At 46.8% G+C, this 19,527-nt stretch overlaps 1 protein-coding gene and 1 pseudogene across 3 annotated transcripts in view; both read right to left on the bottom strand.

Annotated features, from left to right (window-relative positions):
- The window catches only part of PLXNA4 (plexin A4), a 424,868-nt gene that overhangs the window by 129,269 nt on the left and 276,072 nt on the right, over positions 1 to 19,527 (bottom strand). For all 3 annotated transcript variants that reach the window (XM_016148741.2, XM_016148739.2, XM_016148740.2), the window contains exon 4: positions 16,752 to 16,883. In XM_016148741.2, the coding sequence (XP_016004227.2) occupies positions 16,752 to 16,883 (132 nt within the window). The remainder of the gene's footprint in view (positions 1 to 16,751; positions 16,884 to 19,527) is intronic.
- Positions 18,094 to 18,212, bottom strand: LOC118610922 (annotated as a pseudogene).

Below are 19,527 nucleotides of genomic sequence, written 5' to 3'. Positions count from 1 at the left end.
CAAACAATCTGATGTTTCTTGAAAGGGCAAAGGATTTTAACAGATACTTCACCCAAGAAAAAAAATATATATCGCAAATAAGCAAATAAAAAGACATTTAACACCATGAGTCATTAGGAAAATGAAAATTAGAGCCACAACGAGATATCACTACACATCTATGTGGATGGCTAAATAACAAACAAACAAAACAACAACAATGAAATCACCAAGCGTTAGTAAAGATGCAGGGAAAGAAACTGAAACATCTTACATTGCTGGTTAAAATGCTAAGTGCAGCCATCCTGGAAAAGAGTTAAGTAGTTTCTTATAATATGACCTAGAAATCCACTCTTAGGTATACAATAGAAATGAAAACTTGTGCTCCTATAAAACCTTGGATGTAAGTGTTTATAGGAGCTTTCTCTACAACCACCCAACATTGGAAACAACCCAAATATCACTCGATTGCTGAATGGGTATCACCGAATACTATTCAGCAATGCAAGGGAGCAACGATGTTGGCGGATCTTAAAAAGCACTGTGTTGAGTGAAAGAAACCAGCTATGAAAGGCTACATACTGTAGGATTCCATTTATGTGAAATTCTGGAAAATGCAGAACTATAGCGACAGAACAAAGGTCAGTGCTATCCAGGGGCTGGGGATGGAGGAGGAGATCAACTGCCGAGGAGCTGAAAGACCTTTTCGGGGTGACGAAAATGTCTATATCAGAACCGTAGTGGCGATTGCATTATTGCATATATTGGTTTTTTTCAATTTTAAGAACCATTATTTATTTTAAACTAATTTTGGACTTATAGAAAAGTTGAGCAAATAGTACAGAGTTCTCATATCCACTTAACTCAGATTTTTCTAATGTTAACAGCACACATCACATAATCATGTTGCAATTATGAAAACCGGGAAGCTAATATAATAAAATTAACTAAACTCTAAGCCTTATTTTGATTTCACCAGTTCTTCTACTTGATTTTCTATTCTGTTCCAGGTTCCCACATTCCATTTAGTTATTATATCACCTCAGTCATCTCTCATTTGTAAAAATCTTTTCTTATCTTCATGACCTTGACACTTCAAGAATACTGGGTCAGTTATTTTGTAGAATATCTTTCATTTTGGATTTGTCCGAGGCTCTCAGATAATTAGACTGAGTTTATGCATTTATTTTTTGGCAAATATATCACAGGAGTGATGTTGTATGCTCAGTGAATCTTATCAAGGGGTTCGTGATATTGATATTTCTTGTTCCTAACAACATTGTACGTGGTTTCTCAACTGTAAAGTTACCATTTTTCCCTCTGTAGCTAATAAGTATTCTGGAGGAAATATTTGGAAACTATGCAAATATCCTGTTTCTCCTCCAACTTTTGCTCACTAATTTTGTATCCAATAGTGGATCTTCTCTGCAATGATTATTATTGTAATACAATTAAATTTTTTTCTTTTTCCTTCTACATTTTAATTTTTTAATTTTGTTTTTTAATTTTTAAAACACATTTTATTTTGACATAATTATAGATTCACAGGAAGTTGTAAAGACAGTACAGGGAGGTCCCATGTACTTTTACCCAGTTTCCCCCAATGGTTACATCTTACAAAACTGTGATATCAAAACCAAGATATTGGCATTAGTGTAAAGGGTGTATATCAGTCTGCATCGCCTCATTGAACATATAGATTTATGTAACCACCACCACAATCAGGATACAGAACTATTTGATCACCACCATATAATTCTACACTTAAAATTGGTGACCACATGCTAATTATACTTCAATAAAGCTGGCAAAATACAAAACACAACCCCGCAAACTCTGCCAGGATTACTTTAACAGTAAGTGACTATTAGCTCTCATTATTGCTGTTTTCTCATGGAGCATCTCTCTCCTGGACTAGGGGTGCTAGTGGACTAAGATGCTCAAGCAAAGGCCAGTCCAAGCAATAAACAAAGGGTGAAAGGAGCCTATTCTGGTTTTGCATGACTGCCTGACTGTTCCTATATTGGATGGATTAGATAGAAAATTGGTCACCAACATCTGGGGCTAGCACCGCCCAAGCACGTTGGAGAGTCCCGAAGTCGTCTACTGCACACCCATGTGGGCTCTCCGTCTCCTGTCTTTATGGAGACTCCTTTCTGTTCCTTGCACACACCAACTGCGTCCTGCTTCAAGGGTCTTTGCACTTGCTGTTCCCTCCACCTAGAATGTTCTCCTCATAGATATCCAGTGGTCAGCTTGCCTGTCGTCTGTTCAGAAATTGCTCCCTGGGCCACCTAGTCTAAATCCTCAACTGCTGGTTTCAGATTCTCTCTATCACGTGATTCCGTTGCATTTCCATCACAGCACTTATCACTAGAAGGAAATATATTGGTTATTTATATGCTGACTTGTTTATTGTTCATCCCCTTGGAATGTAAGCTACAGAAATGCATGCATGGGCATTGTCTGCTTTGTATACTGCTGTAGCTTGCCTATTTGTCAAATGAGCATGGCCACACCCCTCCTGAAGAGATTTCCTACAGCCTTCCTTCTCATTCTTCCTCCGCCTTTCTTCCCTTTCCTTTAATTTTCCTTATATCCCCTTCCCATTTCAACACACATCCTTTGAGATAAAAATGAAGTATACGGTCACACTGGAGGAATTACAAACAGATCCAGTGACTTCCTCTACTTCCTCCAGTCTTTTCTGCAATGAATCCCTCCTTCCCAGCCCTTTCCCTTGCTTCGCCACCTGTCCTTGATGGCCGCTTGCAGAAGAAGTGCCCACCAGAAAGAAAGACTTGCACTAAATTGTTTCTAAGTTGTTTATTCATGAACTGCATTTAAGCTAACAGAAAAGGTTTCTCAGGAAAATCTGCAGGCTTCTCACCATGCTCACTCTTGCCCTTTGCCCCATTTCAATCTAGTTAGCCCTGTTATTATTATTTCTGTGGAATGGCATATATCTGTGCCATTAATTCTATATATTTCTAGGGGAAAGGAATTGAGAGGAAGGTAAGACTGATTATTTATCAAATAAAAGACATTTCTCTTCCCTCTGGACAGCCAGGTGTATTTTCTGAACTCATTTCTGCCCTGAAATGGGGCAGCCACTTCTGAAATGAGAGCTCTGTGTTGGGGCGGGCTCTGTTTTTATGGCCAGTGGGTAATAATATTTCCTGATTTATGAATTGGCATCTGGAGATGGTGCTGAGCTCGTGGATGGATTTATCATGGGGTGAACGGCCATATAAATAATCCTGTCACATAAAATTATTGTTCTCATTTTGATTTTTAAAAAATTTCCTTTGTGTGTTGGTGGGATTTAGTAGATTTTAGAGGGAAAGCAGGAGAAGAATAAGTTACTTGGCCCTTTTTCTCCCATATGACCAACGTATACAGATATTCTCCAGAAACAGTGACTTGCATAGAAGTCAATTACCAAAATGGTTTAATTATTTGGGAGACCCTGGGAACTTGGCTTAAAGTCAAAGCCAAGGTCCTGGCCTAAAGTGAGACGTAGATGCTTTGACCTCATGAGTTTGGTCCAAACTCCATTTGGGACATATATAAATTTTAATTGGTACAGAGAAGGCCATTTCATGTAGGTTCCTACCATCTTTCCAAAATCAGTGTGAGGATTCATTTAAGTGCACCAAATGCTTATTGAGCATCTGTATGTTACAAATTGCCACGCCAGGATCCTGAGACTGCAAAGACAAACAGGTAGGAGCATGCAATCTGGAGAGTTTGGGTGAGAATGATTCAAAGTGCAATGTAGGCTTTGAAGCAAGCTCACAATTTCCCAGTGAGATGAGTCGTAGGGCTTCCTGGACAGGATGGGAGCAGAGACCCACGGCTGAGGACACACACTGTGTGCCTGAGCCCCAAATTGGAAACCGGGGTCAGTTTATGCTTTGTGTGTTTAAGATCCTCTCACCGGTGAACTTGTAACCTCCCTGAGGGCAAGGACCCTGCCAGACATTTTTTGTACTTTCCTCTCTGTTCCCTGACCTTGAGGTTTACCACATAGCAGGTCAGGAGAAGGACACTTTTGTCTATAAATGGCCAGAGGGTTTATATGTTAGAGTTGGCAGAGGCAACATAGCCTATCTCAACGACTCAACTCTGCCGTCATGGCAAAAGCAGCCATAGAGGATATGCAAGTGAATAGGCATAACCAGGTTCCAGTAAAATTTTATTTACAAAAACAGGTGGTCCATCAGATCTGGACTATAGTTTGGCAGCCCCTCAAGTATGCCAACAATATGTGCTTGTTAAATTAAGTTGAAAGGATATCATTTGATAACAAGGGCATCTTGCTTAAAAAAAAAAAAAAAAACAAATATGACCTGACAATGTAAATGACTGCCAAACATGTTAAAAGAGTTATTTCCTATGTAGAAAGATCCCCGTGGTACTCGTAACATACAATCTATCATATGAGCATATTTGATAGAATGGGTCCCTTACATAAGGGATTTCTGAATCTTCTCCAGTATACAGGACGTGGCACAGACAACATCTCTTTCTATGACACCAGGCTCCAGAGGGGTACAAAGAGGGATGGGGACAGGAATCTCTTTCCTCATTGGCTGGTCTGGAGCAGAGCAGTGCCAGGAACCCGGAAATGTATTGAGCAAGGCAGGCTCCTTCTGGTGGGTGTGGCCTTGGGGAGTGGGCCAGCAGAGGCTGCTGAGCTGTCTGTCTAACGAATGTGTCTAACCATGGGAGCTTCTGCTCATTCCTCTAATTTATTTCTTTGTTTTCATGGCAGAATAAATTCCAAATTTGAGGGGTCAGCTAAGCACCTGCCACTAGACCATGCGTGGCCAAAAAAAGGCTTGGTGTCATTAGTCAACGCCAACTAGTTAATAACAACTGGTCTCTTCACTAATGGCCCGAGGCAGGGGCCCTCGGGCGGCAGAGGGACTGGTTTGCAAGAAGTGTTTCTGCTGGCCACTTTCAAGGGTGTATCCATCCATGCTCAGCTCTTTAAGAAGGTAGTAATTAGTTTTATTAGCTTCGGTGCACACGGCAAATGCAGCAGGAGCTGGCATTTAGAGAGCCATTGGAGTTTGTCCCTCTCAACTTGATTTGTCTGAGGTTTGTGTCTCTAACTAAGAAATATCAAGATTGCAAGGCAGTTCAGGGGTCGTGTTCAGTTCCCATGTGGAGGAAAGAAACTTTCAAGTGTCAGGGCTCCAGGCACGGAGAGGCCGCTAAAAGGCAAGCTAATCGTGGCTCATCCGGTCCTGCATCACACAGTGTCTCTTGCAATACGCGGGTGGTGGGAAAACCGCTAACTAGTAAGCTCCTAGAAGGCATCTTTGGATATGTGCCTGTTAAAGGCGTCTTTGCATTTCTTGCACATCTTGTGCATCTTTGTGTATTCCCATCATGGGGGCCTACATAGCAAGTTGCAAGGACAAAGATTTCTAGGCCTATTTGTATATCGTGGTTATTTGGACGGTGCTTCCCACCGGTGAGGAGTGACATGCTCTGTGATGCTGTGGTGGGCCATAGGTGTGCTAGCATTTTGATCCTTTAGCCCTTGGGGCAGCTGGGAAATGTCTGGAGAGGACAGTGCTCCAAGAACCTAGTCCTCTCTAGTCTTGAGGGGACCTCCATCATCCCAGTAATCTGTATAAATACATTTACTTTCTATGCGTGGCTTAACAAAATAACAGGTTGGAAAGCATTGATAAAGTCCAAAAATGAGAAAACCGAGACTCAGAAGTCAAGATCTCACAAGTCAAGGACTTGATTCCAGTGAGCCTTACTCTGTGTCCAACGCCTGTCCACTACCCTCACAGCCGTTACACTAAACTGTCAACCAGTAACTGTCGAAGCCAAATTATTGAAATCTAGAAATCACTTAATAAGAACTAGTTCAGATGATGTCATTAGAGATGCTTTGAATATGAGTTGGATGCCCAAAGCTGAAGTCAACTTACTGCCACGGTATACAAGACATTACCCCTGAGACCAGTGGATTACATTTGGACCGTGACTCACGGCACGAGATGTGTTTTACAGTGCGAGGGCACACACGGACATGCACAACTATAGTTTCACCAATGGCACTTATCTTTACTCTGCTTGATGGACACTGTTCTATTCCATTTTATTCTATTCCATTAAAAAAAAAAAATCTGGCCATGACCCTTTAAATTGATTTAGTGACCCACTAAATTGATTTCTCGACCCACTAATGTGTCATGACCGACAGTTTGGAAAACACTGGCCTGACCCCCTCCAACACCCCCTTCCTCCTCAGGGACTAGGAAAACGGGAGGCGAATGTGGAGAAGAGTGAGACAAGAGACTGGGATGAACGTAAGGAGGAAGGTGGGAGAGATGCCAGAAAGAGGTTAAAGGAAAGATGGGAATGGCAGGAGACAAAGGAGCAAGGAATGAGAAATGGCAGACAGCGTGAGAAAAGGCCGACTCTTGACCGACAGGTTTACGTCATTCTGGCCATATTTTTACAAGAATCTTCCTTGCCACCTGTAATGGCCAGAGCCATCATAATGCTGTCTGCTTGCCTGAAGATTTTCTTATCTGTCGGCACCATCTCAAATTACTACGGTGGCTCTCAGAGAGAATTTTCTGTCTGCTGTCCAGGGATCTGGGCCCCAGAAAGATCCTAGAAGACATTGGGTAAATTACTCAGAAATAAAGAAATTGGCCACTCTGGTTCCTTCCACATCGGTGCACTTGCACATAGTGGGCTCTGTGGACTGCTAAGCTGGGTCTAAACAACAGACTCTGGGGTACGAAGGAGATAGTTTTAGGAGGTAACAGGAAAGTGAAAATCAAAGATTGAGATGAGATTAATATATGAAGCAGCTGCAAATTTACATACTCCAATGATCTCTAAAGAGTTTCGATTACACGCCCTGTAGTAAAAATCTTTTTGATCATGCACCTACAAAGCACATATATGTGTTTATACAGAATATGCATGTGCTACTTATTAACATCATTGCATTGCCGAATGTACACAAAATTAGGAATAAAGTGTGATAAACATAAAAATAGCCTACAGCCATGCCACCCTGAACATGCCTGATCTCATCTGATATCAGAAGCTAGGATGGGTCAGGCCTGGTTAGTACTTGGATGAGAGACCACCTAAGAATACAAGGTGTTGCAGGCGCGAAAAATAAATAAATAAAAATAAATAAAATTTAAAAATAGCATCAGCTTATTTTGTTTTATTGATAAACAATATAAAACATTTTACTATCACCACAAAGAGTATTATTAATAATGGTGAGACTAATGTGTTAGGACTGGCTTCATTATTTTTGAAAATCTTCGTTTAGCACTTAGTGACATGGGGTTCTCAAATGGAAGGACCCATTTATTTCGATACTTTGTTTTAATGGCTGTCATAATGGAAAAAGACACCTCATGTAGACACTGAGGTGCAAAAAGCACGTTGTTGGTCATGCTGATTAAATCACGATACTTTTTTTTTTCGGTTTCATGCACCAATTATGGGAAGATTGTTGTTGAAATTCAGCTAGTAGATTTCCATCTTCTCTGATGTCAATCAGCTGTTCTTTGAACTAATTGGAAGGAGCTGCATTTTTTGTATTTTTAAACAAATAGGTCAAAACCCTTTAAAACTCTTTCGTTGGAAGAATTTTAGGCAGATTCTGTTTCCAAATTTTTTAAGTTTTTGTATATGTCATTAAAGTGTCACACTCACATCAACAATAAAACCACGTCTAGATAAACCATTGTAAAACCACATCTAGATAAACTAGTTCTAAATATCTGTTTTTCTCCATCCAAAATAGTCCCTCCATGCCATAAACTCTAAAGGTAGTTACTTTCTAATTCATTGTTAACACATTGACTTTATACTGAGAGGACAGCTGAAATGTGTAATTTTTCAAAGTTATCAGTTAAGTGGCGTTGCTCTGACAGCTGCTTCTGACAGCTGCTTGTCAGAACAGAAAAGGTCAGCAAATGTGAAACATTTGGGTTCTTTTGAAAGAAAAACATTTATTTCTGTTACTATGACCAGCAAATGTCTGCCTGTGCTGCACAAAACATTTTCATGGTCACTCGCATCTCATTGCAAACTATCAGCGAAGATTCTGTTTAAAGAATCGTTTTCATAATATCGATAATATTTGTGAGACATAAATTGCAAATTTGTTGTCATATGATGAAACTGACTTGGCCGGTAAGAATGCCACCGCCGAACACCGGCGACGTGGCACTCCACAGCACCTCCATGCCTCCTGACACGTGAATGGCTCATGTGTAGACCGAGGCAGGGAAATAGTACCCAGGATCAGTTGTACCTTAAAGATGAGTGAAGCCTAATTTCTTGTTTTAAATAGAAAAAAAAAAAAAGACATTCTAATAGTTTATTCCCTTGTCCCATCCGATTATTCTTAGCAACATTTAGCATCCTGATCTAACTGAGGCTTAAAGCGTTTTCAAGGTGAGGGGCAGGTGAGGGACCTCATTTAAATGTCATATGTCATGTGTGTATTGCTTGTGTCCTGAGACGCCCTCACCTTTGTAAGAATGAGCATTTATCACCAACTCTTGTGGATTAAAGGTGGCTTCAGAGGAGCAGGGGCCTATTATCTTACCCTGAAAGCAATGTCAGATGTCAGTGGTGACCTCTGCTAAAGGCGGTGACTTGAGGAAGCAAGTTGGACATAAACAGTTTACTAAAATAGCCGAGGGGCCCTCGACACCCCCAGCCTCAGGCTATGTGGCCATGGCTGACTGGGAAGTGTGGCTGATGAAGGCCACCTGGTCTGCTCTCTGCCACTCTAGGTACCAAAAAACTGGGGGTCCAATATGCCCTGGAGGAGATAAGGACATGTTTATGAATGATAGAAATAAAAATATTATAGGTGAATTTTTTTCAGTAAAATATAGATAATCTACTAGACCAGCATACTGAAAATAATAAAGATGAAAGCTAAGATTTATTGAGCCCTCATTATGCGTCAGGCCCTGCATTGAGAATTTTATATATGTTTTCTGATTTACTCATTGTAAACACCCAGGAAATGGCACTAGCATATCCTGTGTTACTGTTGAGAAAATTGAAGTACCCAGAGGCTAAATAACTTGCCCAAGGTCATGGCGATAGAAAGTGTCAAAGCCAGGACTGGAAACCAGTTCTGGTGGTTCCGGCTCAGGCTCTGAGCCACCTTCGGGTCCCGCAGCAGGTGACTGACTGGACAGCCTTCAGCACCAGACCTCCATCTTTTTTGAGAAGGATACACCTCTTTCCGAACCCATTTCTCCACTCCTTCCTTGGTTTGCGCAACTTTCTTTTAAAAACATCCAATCTCCTCCTCAGCCATTACGCATTCCTTCGAACTTATTGCATTGTCTTTGAGCCTGTTTCAAATGCATGTCTCCATTGTCTACGCATAATATTTGAGATGCACTTAAGAGACTCAGTTCAGATACAATTCTGCTGTTTGTAATTTCTCCTTTCATTCCTATACTGCGTTTGGTAAAGTCATGTGACATCGCTAATACCAACCAGTCATCTTGAACAATGGTACAAATGAACACGCATCTGTTTACTTTTTAAAAACGTCTTATCAATATTCAAACTGAGAACATGACGACTCCAGTACCCGATATTCCCAGCCTCTCTTTCTGCAGAACTCAAGCACGAGTCAGTCAGGCCTCAGGAACTTAAACACTTCTGTTCGGACATCGTCCCAGCCCCTAGAGGTCAGGGGTTGTGTAGACCAGCATCCGTCCACACCCACCTGCGTAAGAGGAGGTGGGCGGTGGTGGGGGGGGGGGAGGGAAGGCAAGCCCGCAGAATTGAGGGTGTTGCCTTAGGAAACACACCAAGAGTGATGACCTTTCAAGCTGACACTCTTTTCCTCCCTGGGCTCTAACTTCATGAGGAAGTTGGGCTCCAATAGGGGTCGCTTTCTTTGCAGTGCCCCGAAAGCTGGAGTGTGTCCCCCCTCGCCCCAGAGAGCTCCCGCAACAGGCCTCCCTTCCTCTCTTTTCCACGCTGCGCGGTGCTCAGCCCTGCACTGGGCACACCATAAGCACACGTGGCCGGGGTGGAGACACAGCCCACGCGGTAGCGTCTTCCCACACGCCGCGAAGCGGAACACTGTAGGTGGTTGCCTTAAAAACGGCACTGCGAGTGCCCTGGAAGTGTGGAGTCACGGGCACCGAGTGGAGAGATCTGACTGTCAGGGCGATTGCTGGAGACAGATGCTTAATGGCGTTCAGGGCGAGAGAGCTGCCACGGCTTTTCCATCATCGCTTGCCCCTTAGATGTCTTGTCTTCCCCCCTCGTCCACCCCACCTTTACACACTTGCTCTTCTTCTCTCGTTCGGGGCAGAGAAGGGGAACAAGCCTTGTCCCCTTCTGCCCTGGAAATCCTGACACATGACGAGCCAGCAGCGATGTCAGCTGCCCAGTCTGTGACACCCTCAAGTCCAGTGCGGCTGGATGCAGACGGACTAAAATTCCTTCCCCAGAGCAGAGGTGGAGTTTACAAAGAAAAACCTGCCGAGCCCTGCGGAAGCCACAGGACTCCGACTGGGGAAGGAGACCTCAGGCTCCAGGTCCTTCTGTCTCCTCAAGGGCAGGGCTAACAGGAAGAAAGGGACGCGCAGCCTTATTAATTGTCTGAGGGGCTTCAAAACGGATGGGGGTGCTGGGGCATCTGGGGGAGCTGGTGCCCGGAGCTGAAATGACCTTCAGCCACCAAGCAGTAGTTTGTCCAAGCCTCTCCCTACCCCTGGTGACAATGCTTTTCCTAAAAGTATTAGTAATAATATGATGATGATGATAACCTTGAACTTGCTGAGAGTCTACTACATGCTGGGCACTTTACATATGTTAACTTTAATCCTAAAAGTCCCAAAAGGTTGACATGACCATTTGCATTTTATGCATGAAGAAACAGAAGCACAAACTGCTTGAATGACTTGCTCTGGGAGGCAGCGCTGGGGAGCACGGAGGGCCAGGATGAAAACCCAAGCTCACAGCATGTTCATGACCAGCTGTGGCTTCTGTCCTGCACACATTGCTGATTCCAGTCACCCCCATGACTTTCTGAGAAATGTCAAGTCACTTTCGTCTTTTCCTCTCAGGCAGGGCGGCTAAGCCCGATCGTACTCAGATGTTAGAGACTTTTATGCCTGTACGAGTGATCACCAGAAGCAAAGATGGTGGCGGTGGTGGGCTGCTTCTCTGCCAACTCCCTCTGTGGAGTGGACTGGCTATGTTTGGGGCCCTGTGTACCTCAAGATGCTCTAGAGTGGATGCTGTACAGGAGCCCTTGTCCCAACTTGCATCAGGAGAGAACTAAGAAAGAATAAGCCTCGGGGCCTCCTTCACAGATCGGTGAGGTCGGTTCTGAGTTCTCGCTCTCACTTCTCATGACCCATTCATCCCTCCCTGCCTGTGGCAAGTCCTTTTGGTATCTAAGCTCATTCTGGTGGCTGAGGAACTGGGCACATGACTCTCCTGCTGGGAAGACGAAGGGATGAGGACAGTCTCTCGCCCCCACAGTGGGAGAGGGGATGGAGAAGACATGGCAGTGGGACCTGAGCCGCGTTCTCACTCGGCTCCTCTTCCAACCACCTGTGTGGCTCTGGACAAGCTATTTACTCCCCTGGGCTTCAGTCGGCTCATCAGTCACAGCGGGGGAAAGGCAGCGGGAGAGAGCTGAACCCGATAAGGCTCGAGAGCTTTCCCAGTTCTGAGGTTTTGTGGTACAGTGGAGAATCCAGGCTACCAGCCCCCAGTGGCCATAGGAAACTGGAGCAGGAAGTCGTTTCCCCTGCCTCGTTCCTTCCCCTCCGGGTCTGCGATGGTGGGATGGAGATGCTCCGCCTTCACCGAGAAGGAAGTGGGAAGTGGGGACATCTCGGTCACGACGCGCTGGAAGCGGCGGATCCAGCTCCAAGACAAACGGCAAGGCTTTTGCCGGAGTGAAACTGGGTGAAACACTGCGACAGCGTTTCTCTTTTCGCGAGCGCCCCCGGTGGCTCCGATTCCTGTCATTCACTCTCGGGCCTGTTCTTCAAGCTCCCTCTCCCAGGAGCTGTCGGGAACGGCCCGGTCTGGGTGCCAGGAGCGAATGTCCAGATGGGCTTGTCACAGCGTCAGCCATCCAAACGCAAACCGGAATGTACAGCTCGGTCCCCTGCAGGGGCCGGCAGAGTGATGGAAAGACGGCCGTGTCACCACAAACGCACCTCGCTCGAGAGGGACGTGCCCAGGGACCCGGCGCCGGCCAGCATGAGCATCGTCCTTACCGCGGCCCATCACCTCCGGCTGCAGAAACAGGTGCACCGTATGAGGGCGATGTCAGCGGACCTCCAAGATCGTCAGACATCACGCCAGGACCTCAGAAGCCTCAGAACACCCCCGAGAGGCAGGCTGGGGACGGGAGGGACCCTGGGGCACACGGAGGCAAGGACGCCCCCTTCGTCACACAGGGGACACCGCAGAGGCACCATCCAGTGAGGACTCCGGGCCCCCAGTGGCACGAGCCTGTCTGGGACCACGGCATCACTTTCCCCGTGAACTGAGAGCTTCCCTCCGAAACGCTCAACAGCGTCACGATCACATCGGCACCTGCGCACAATTCCCTCTCACGGCGCGGGCTCGCCCGTCGCTCAGTTTCACAATCCCAAGCAAAGAGCCTGAAAAGAAACACGAAGAACAGGAAAGGGGCAGGTGCCCTTGACAGGCCTCCGCTTAGCGTCCCTGGGGAGCCTTCTGTGACTGTCCCATTTAAAACGGCTCCGTTTCCTCATTCCATAGTACTTATTGCTTGCTCACCAACTGCATGATTTACCCAGTACGTCGACGGCTTCTTCGCTGCTTCCTCTTGCTAAGACTTCGAGCTCCTAAAGTCAGAGATATTTATCTGTTTCTTCACTGTTGTTTCCCCAGTACCTAGGCTAGTGCTCCGCACATAGTAGGTGCTTAGTGAGTTATCTGTTGCGCGAACGAAGGAGTCAGGCCTGCGTAATGTGTCATAAAGCGAGATGGCCCTCCCTCCTTCGCTACTGGACTTTGCTGGAAGGAGGCAAGCAGAGCTGCCCCGGCTGGCCCTGCTTTCTGACCAGCAGGTAGACACACCTCCAGACCCACCTCCTCAGCCCCTGAAGGCATCCGTGTCCTGAATCACAGCAGGATTTGAATGCCAGGGGGACAGGCTGTGAGTGCCCCCAGGCACCTGGAAGCGGACCCACCGTCAACAGGAATCAGTAAAACGAAGAAAGCCTTGACAGAGGCGTTGGCCCGGACACAGCCGAAACCACATCTCAAAAGCAGAAACACGCGTTCGAGGCCTCCGGCTCGCAGGCCGGGGAAAACTGGTGTGTGGGATGGCGGAGAGGCTGAAATTCACCGGGAAATCTGTCACTTGCTCTTGGGCCTATCAAAGAGGACAGCTGTGTCGTGGGTGGGGGCGGCTGCTTCTCCCCCGGAGGCAGGTCATTCCAGGGCACTTGGGGACAACTCCGGCTCTGCCACCTCGGCTTCTCACCTACCTGCCTCACCGACATTCCCCGCGCTTCCCTCCCATCGGTTTGCTAGGTTTTTATTACAGCGGCTTCGGGGCATGTAGACGTCCCCTTGGGAGCACTGGAGTGATAGTAAATACACACCACATACACAAACGCGGACGGGGACAAAGCAAGGAGGAGGCTGACGGAGACGCACAGACAGGGACGGGCGGGGGACGGTGCGCACGCGTGTGCACGCACGCACACGCACCTGCGCCGCACTCCATTCTCTACCTCAGCTTGTCATACGATCCTTACCTCTTCCAACCCTCTGACCACATGACCATCTCTCCTGGCAGCCAGACCCGCCCTCTCCCGTCTTTAGGGGTTCTCCCAAAGTCGCCTCATTTACATAAACTCAGTCGTGGTTAAAAGGGGCTCGTCAGGAATAAATAACAACAACCCCATTTCACCTTTATGGCTCTGAAGGGATTTTTTTGAAGTGAAGACGAGAGACCAAATATTATAACACGAAACGTTCCCATTGCTCTCGTCACTCAGGAAATTCCAAGGCTTTTGGAAGCTCTGTGCCAGAAACGGGGGTGAGGATCAAACATATATGTCTTATTATAAATCACAATGTCACAATTAGGTATTTTATATATGACTAGCACATCTGTCTAGAAGATTACTATTAAAGAGATGGTTAAAGTAGGCTATTTACGCTTAAACAGTAATTTTTTTTTTTTTTAAATAAAAACACAAAGTATAGTTCAGGACAGGGCAAAAATCATGGCAGTGGTAAACAGACGACTGAAGTTTGCTTTCTTTATCCAAAGTGTAGTTTTAAAACCTTATATGTCTGAACTTGGGAATTAAGATGAGCAATAAATAATTTCGGTACCTTTTTGAATTATGGTTCGGTGAAGACACTGGGGATTCATTCATTCATTCATTCAATGAATCATTCAATCATCAAATATTTATCGAGGGGCCATTAGGTGATGTGTAGGCAGACGAAGAAGGTACAGGACTGCCCTCGAGCTGCTGAGGGTCTGGTAGGACAGAAAGACAAAGAAGTCCTCGGCACAGCCCAGTCTGAGGAGAGCCACAATAGAAGTGTCTACCCACAGGCCCTGATTGGAATATAACAGCAGAGCTGCGTTTTGAAGGACAGGAAAAATTAGCCAGATGAGAAAGGGAAGCGCCTTCGAGGCAGAGCAGACCCTATGGCTGAGCATGTACCCTTCGCCCGCAGACTCAGTCCTGCAAAGTGTCCTACTCATTGTGACTTGACACCGATCCACCAGCGACAGAGGCTGGAAATAGTCCTGACCTCCTGGGCTGGTATATCCTCAGTATATTGACCGAGATGCTCTTGCCTGGAGATCTACTTGCTGTGCTTGGTCAGTAAAGCAAGCCCTGGGTTCTTGATTTGTTCTCCCTGAGACCATACCTCTGCTCCCCGCCTGCTTTGGCCTGGACTTGGATTCCTGAGCTTCATACCTGATAGATCTCCCAGATTCTTGATGCCACCGCCTGCCTGACTCCAAACACGGCCAGTGTCTGGACACTCCTGTTGCAATGTCATGAGAAGGTGCCTCCACTGACCAAGGCCTTACTCTTTGCCAGGCTTGGTTCATGCTTATTACATGTGTTATGTCATTTGGTCCGTGGAACAACGCTCTTGCATGTCGTTATTACTTCTATGTGACAGTTAAGAACTCTGAGTCTTAAATTGGTTAAGAAACTTATCTGAGAGCTGCTCAGTAAATGGTAGCACCACGATGCAGGCTGAGATATTCTGACACCCAGACCTGTGTGCTTAACCACGTCCAAGACCTGAGACCTGCCTAAGGTAGTTTATGTGCACAGGGAGGTCTCAGGTCTTCTCCAAAGGTCTCATACCACCAAGGAAAGCTACTTCCTCTCAATGTCTAGGGCCTTGGAGGCAGGGAGCGGGGAGCATGGGCCCCATTGAAAGAGCCAGGAATGAAAGCAAAGGAGCAGCCTCAGACCCGCTCCAGACTCCTGGGGTAATCTGCTTCCCTCTTGGCCCCACATCAGGCCTTTCCCAAGGCACAGCAGTCTCCAGCCGGGTACCACAATGGGTCCTAGTGTGAACGTGGAGTCCCACATCAAGAGAAGATGTCATCGAGCTCTTGGGGAGGGTGGAGCTGCTGGGGGCTGCTGAAGCATAATGCGCAAGCCCGTGGGTGGCATAATGTGGTGTTTATCTCCCTCGCCATGCAGAGAGGGGACAGGAGGAACAATCCAGACTCTGTCGGCAAGGTCTTCTGGGGGAGTTCAGGCCTCACTAATGAAGATGAATAAGAGGGGGGATCTGGCCTTCATGGCTGCTGCCTTTGCCACATACATATTCATGGGCTGGGGGGACAGCTCCTAGGAATGACCCATCCTACATACAGATGACAGGGGCAGAGGTACGACAGTGCTAATGCGTGCTTGGGGGCGGGGTACGTCTTGTGGGGTGGAACACGATGGGCGGTGAGTTAGGGCACTCCAGGAAATACCCTTAAATCATGGACTTTCCAAGGTGAAATTGATTCCTTCGCCTGCTGCAGACCTAGAGTCCTGGCATGAGCTCGGAAACCCCTAAAGAACTTACTTAGTTCTCAGCCGAGTCCCAGAAGCAAGCCCAATTTTGCACCTTCTAACTCGGTACCAGCTAATAGTAATCACTGCACCATATCTATTCTGCTTAGTTTGGCCTTATGACATTTTATGGAGGTTTCATGTGAGAGTTACGGTTACACCCAAAGGCTCAGGACACATTATGTCATTTCGCCCCTCATACGCAGACCCTATTTTCTGAATCTCCCTCCGTCTAACTCTTCCATGACGTTCCCTCACTTGGGATTTTTAGACAACAAATCCTTACCCACCACAGGCCTCCAGGGGGTAGGAAGAGCACCTTGGTAGGAGATGACCCTTTGTGTAGGGAAGTCTAGGCAAAAACCTTGAGCATTTGTACAATGTGTCTTCAGAAGAGACTAAATGTTGGCACAGAACATATACACACCAGCATTTTGAAGTTAGTGGATTCATTCGAGACTCGCAGATATTTTGTTACTTAAAAGGTTTCGTTCCCTGTCTCAGCACGCTCAGCCTCAGTCTGTAAGCAGCATAACCAACAGGATGCATGCTGAGCCATGAGTCAAGCCCCAATCTGCAGCTGGCCTCCTGCAGGTTTCTGCTGAGCCACAGGCTGGCACTCGGCCGCAAGACCAATGTCTAACAGAGCCCGGAGAGCCTTACCTGCCTTTCTGACATGATGTAGAGCTGCTCGTGGTCCTTGGAGAAGGCCATGTCCCGGAGGACAGGGCCGGGGTCCACCACCTGCACCGTCTCATACTGGAGAGCATTGTCCTTGGGCCCGTCCACCCGGATCTGCGGAGAAGAGGGAGAGGAGAACCGAGGTGAGATTCGATCCTGAAGGCCCACAGTCGAGCTTCAGTCGAGGGAGCCTCCCAACAGCCAGGGCAGAGGCCGTGAGCTCTGTGGCCACAGTGCCCAGAGGCGAGGCCCAAAGGAACAGGAATGACACAGCCCATCATGGGCCTCACGTGGGGAATGACAAAGAGAAGGGAAGAGGAGCCCAAGTGGGACTTCTCTCTGGTTCCCTGTGCCTCAGGCTTAAGTGTTTGTGGCCTTGTTTGCTGTGTCCATAGAAAAGAGGATGAGGCTGGTATTGGGGAGTGGGGTGTAGGGATTGGGGAACAGTAGATAATTGAAGCTGCCTCAGATCTGAGGGCCATCCTATGACAGACAGGCAGTAGTATTTGCCACGTTTGTCAGAAGAAAACATGGGGGCATAAGGACGTGGGCTGGTACCTTGAAACTGGTACCCGACGATCCCTGACAAACCTTCGGTCCAGGGGAACCAGGCACGGGGCCAACCCCAGAAGTTTCACACCAAGCGGGCTCGTTCTGGCCATTAATGGCTCACGTCTCAAATTTAGGAGTAGATATAGGGTCCCCAAACCTCCTAGAGGTTCTATTCGTGTCCCCAGGGAAGGGGATGTGGGTGTTCCAGGAAAATGTGCTTTGGGCATGAGTCATCCTCAGTCTTCCGAGAACGCTCGGCAGAGTAACTCGTCCCTGGGCCGTCCAAAGGTCTTTCCTAGAACTCCTCGGACAACGCAGAGACAACGGGAAAAATACTTTGCCTCCCTCCGCGCCCTGCAGCCCCCGCCATGACGGAGGACAAATCTAGAAAAGCCGGCCTCCACTCTAGAATCAGAACCATCACTAGTCTGAGCTGACGAATTCGACACGATCGCTACCCGGTGCTAACAACGCCCCGCGCGCTAAAGTCGGAACCGAACGTTCCGGACGGCGTGGGGAGGAGGAAGGGAACGTGGCGGGAGGCAGGCAGAGGTGACAGCTGGGGCATCACGCCACTCGATCAGACGCCATTTGTGTAAAAGCCTGTAAGATACCCACAGTGTAATTTTACAGATTTTAATAATAAAACTAAAAAAAAAAATTATAATCTAAACAGTCCCGTTATATACTCTTATTTTTAATTAATTTATTATTTTAGGTGAGGCAACCCTCAGTTGACCTCACAGATTGCAAGGACCTCCCTTATTTTTTAAGCTGACAGCACCTGGTCTTCCTAGGTGGTCTCCCATCCAAGTCCTAACCAGGCCCGACCCTGCTTAGCTTCCGAGATCAGACGGGGTCGGGCTTATCCAGGGTAGCATGGCCATAGGCAACTTCTGCTACTTCATTTTTAACCTCTCACGAGATCAAGGGGACTGGAAGAGTTATTCAGAGGAACTGAACGAGAGCAGGGACCCCACGTTAGTGACAACCGAGGACATCGCTTCGTCTGGGCGCCTGCTGCCTCTTGTTTCTGTTGAAGTCACTGAACTCTGACACCAGGGTATTTCGTTGATCTGAGGTTGATCCCAGGCTCGGTTCGTTCGTTTTCCTTGAAAGCATTATTTTTAAGCCCTTCCTAGACATCAGGCACTGGGAGATGCTTTAGCACATCATTCCTTATTGACTTAATCCTCTCGATCCTCTGAGATTCATGATTTGCATGACCCCTCCAGGATCATTCCGCCTTCTCTCATGTTTGGTGTGAGATTGGCCCCGACCCCTGCTTGCTGGGGTGGACTTTGACGGACATGAGCAAATCAGTCTAATCTCACTCTCTGACCACAGAGAAAGCAGGCCCGAGCCAATCAACACCTGCAATCAGAGCAAAGCAGAGACCGCGTTTCATGACGGGGGAGAAAACTCTCTCCTCACCCTCTATGGGTCAGAGAGACAGGGAGCTCAAAGAACTGCCAGCAGCCCTGTCATGCTTCAGAGGGGGAGCTGGGACCAGGGAGGGTCAGGAGCAGAGATGGAAAATGAATTGTTTTTTTGGGTGATGTCCTCGAGCCACTGAATTCCCAAAGCCTGCCCTACATTAGGAGTTTGTAGTTACTCAAGATACGTCCTTAGTGTTAAAGGAATAAAAAGGCTTTTTGCAACATCAAAAGCCCTAACTGATACACTGATAATAGATGAGAAAAATGAGACCCAGGCACATTAAACAACTGGCCTGAGCTATAAAACCTGGGGATGGGACTCTGAAGTCCATGCTTTTTTCCTCCTACCCGTTACGTGAGAGACAGGTCCCTCGATGGGATTCACCGTTACTTCCTGGAGGGGGAGGGGCCCTAGGGCAGGGGACTGAGGATAGTGCCTGTCTCTGGTCTATACAATTCCTGTGGCTTTTGTCAGTCATTCCTGATGTCGACGTTCAAACACTTGAGCTTGACAAATGTTTATTTTAAAAGTGAAGACGTAAATTGATAAAGTTAAAACTCCTCTGCTCATTTCCCATTAAACTCATGAAAAAAACAACAACAACTGGTAAAAGCATTAAAGAGAAATATGTTTAGCTTTGAAAATCAAAATGACTCAAATTCCAATACCCCTCCTGCTTTTGTGCCCACCTGCAAGCCAGCAGACAGCCACCTGGACAGACCCTGCCTTAATCTGAATGAAATGAGAGTTTATGTAAAATCAATTG

The sequence above is a fragment of the Rousettus aegyptiacus genome, unplaced genomic scaffold (assembly GCF_014176215.1).
Source record: "Rousettus aegyptiacus isolate mRouAeg1 unplaced genomic scaffold, mRouAeg1.p scaffold_m13_p_13, whole genome shotgun sequence".
NCBI lineage: Eukaryota > Metazoa > Chordata > Mammalia > Chiroptera > Pteropodidae > Rousettus > Rousettus aegyptiacus.
Note: the sequence above shows the minus strand (reverse complement) of the source record. Positions and strands in the feature narration are given on the sequence as shown.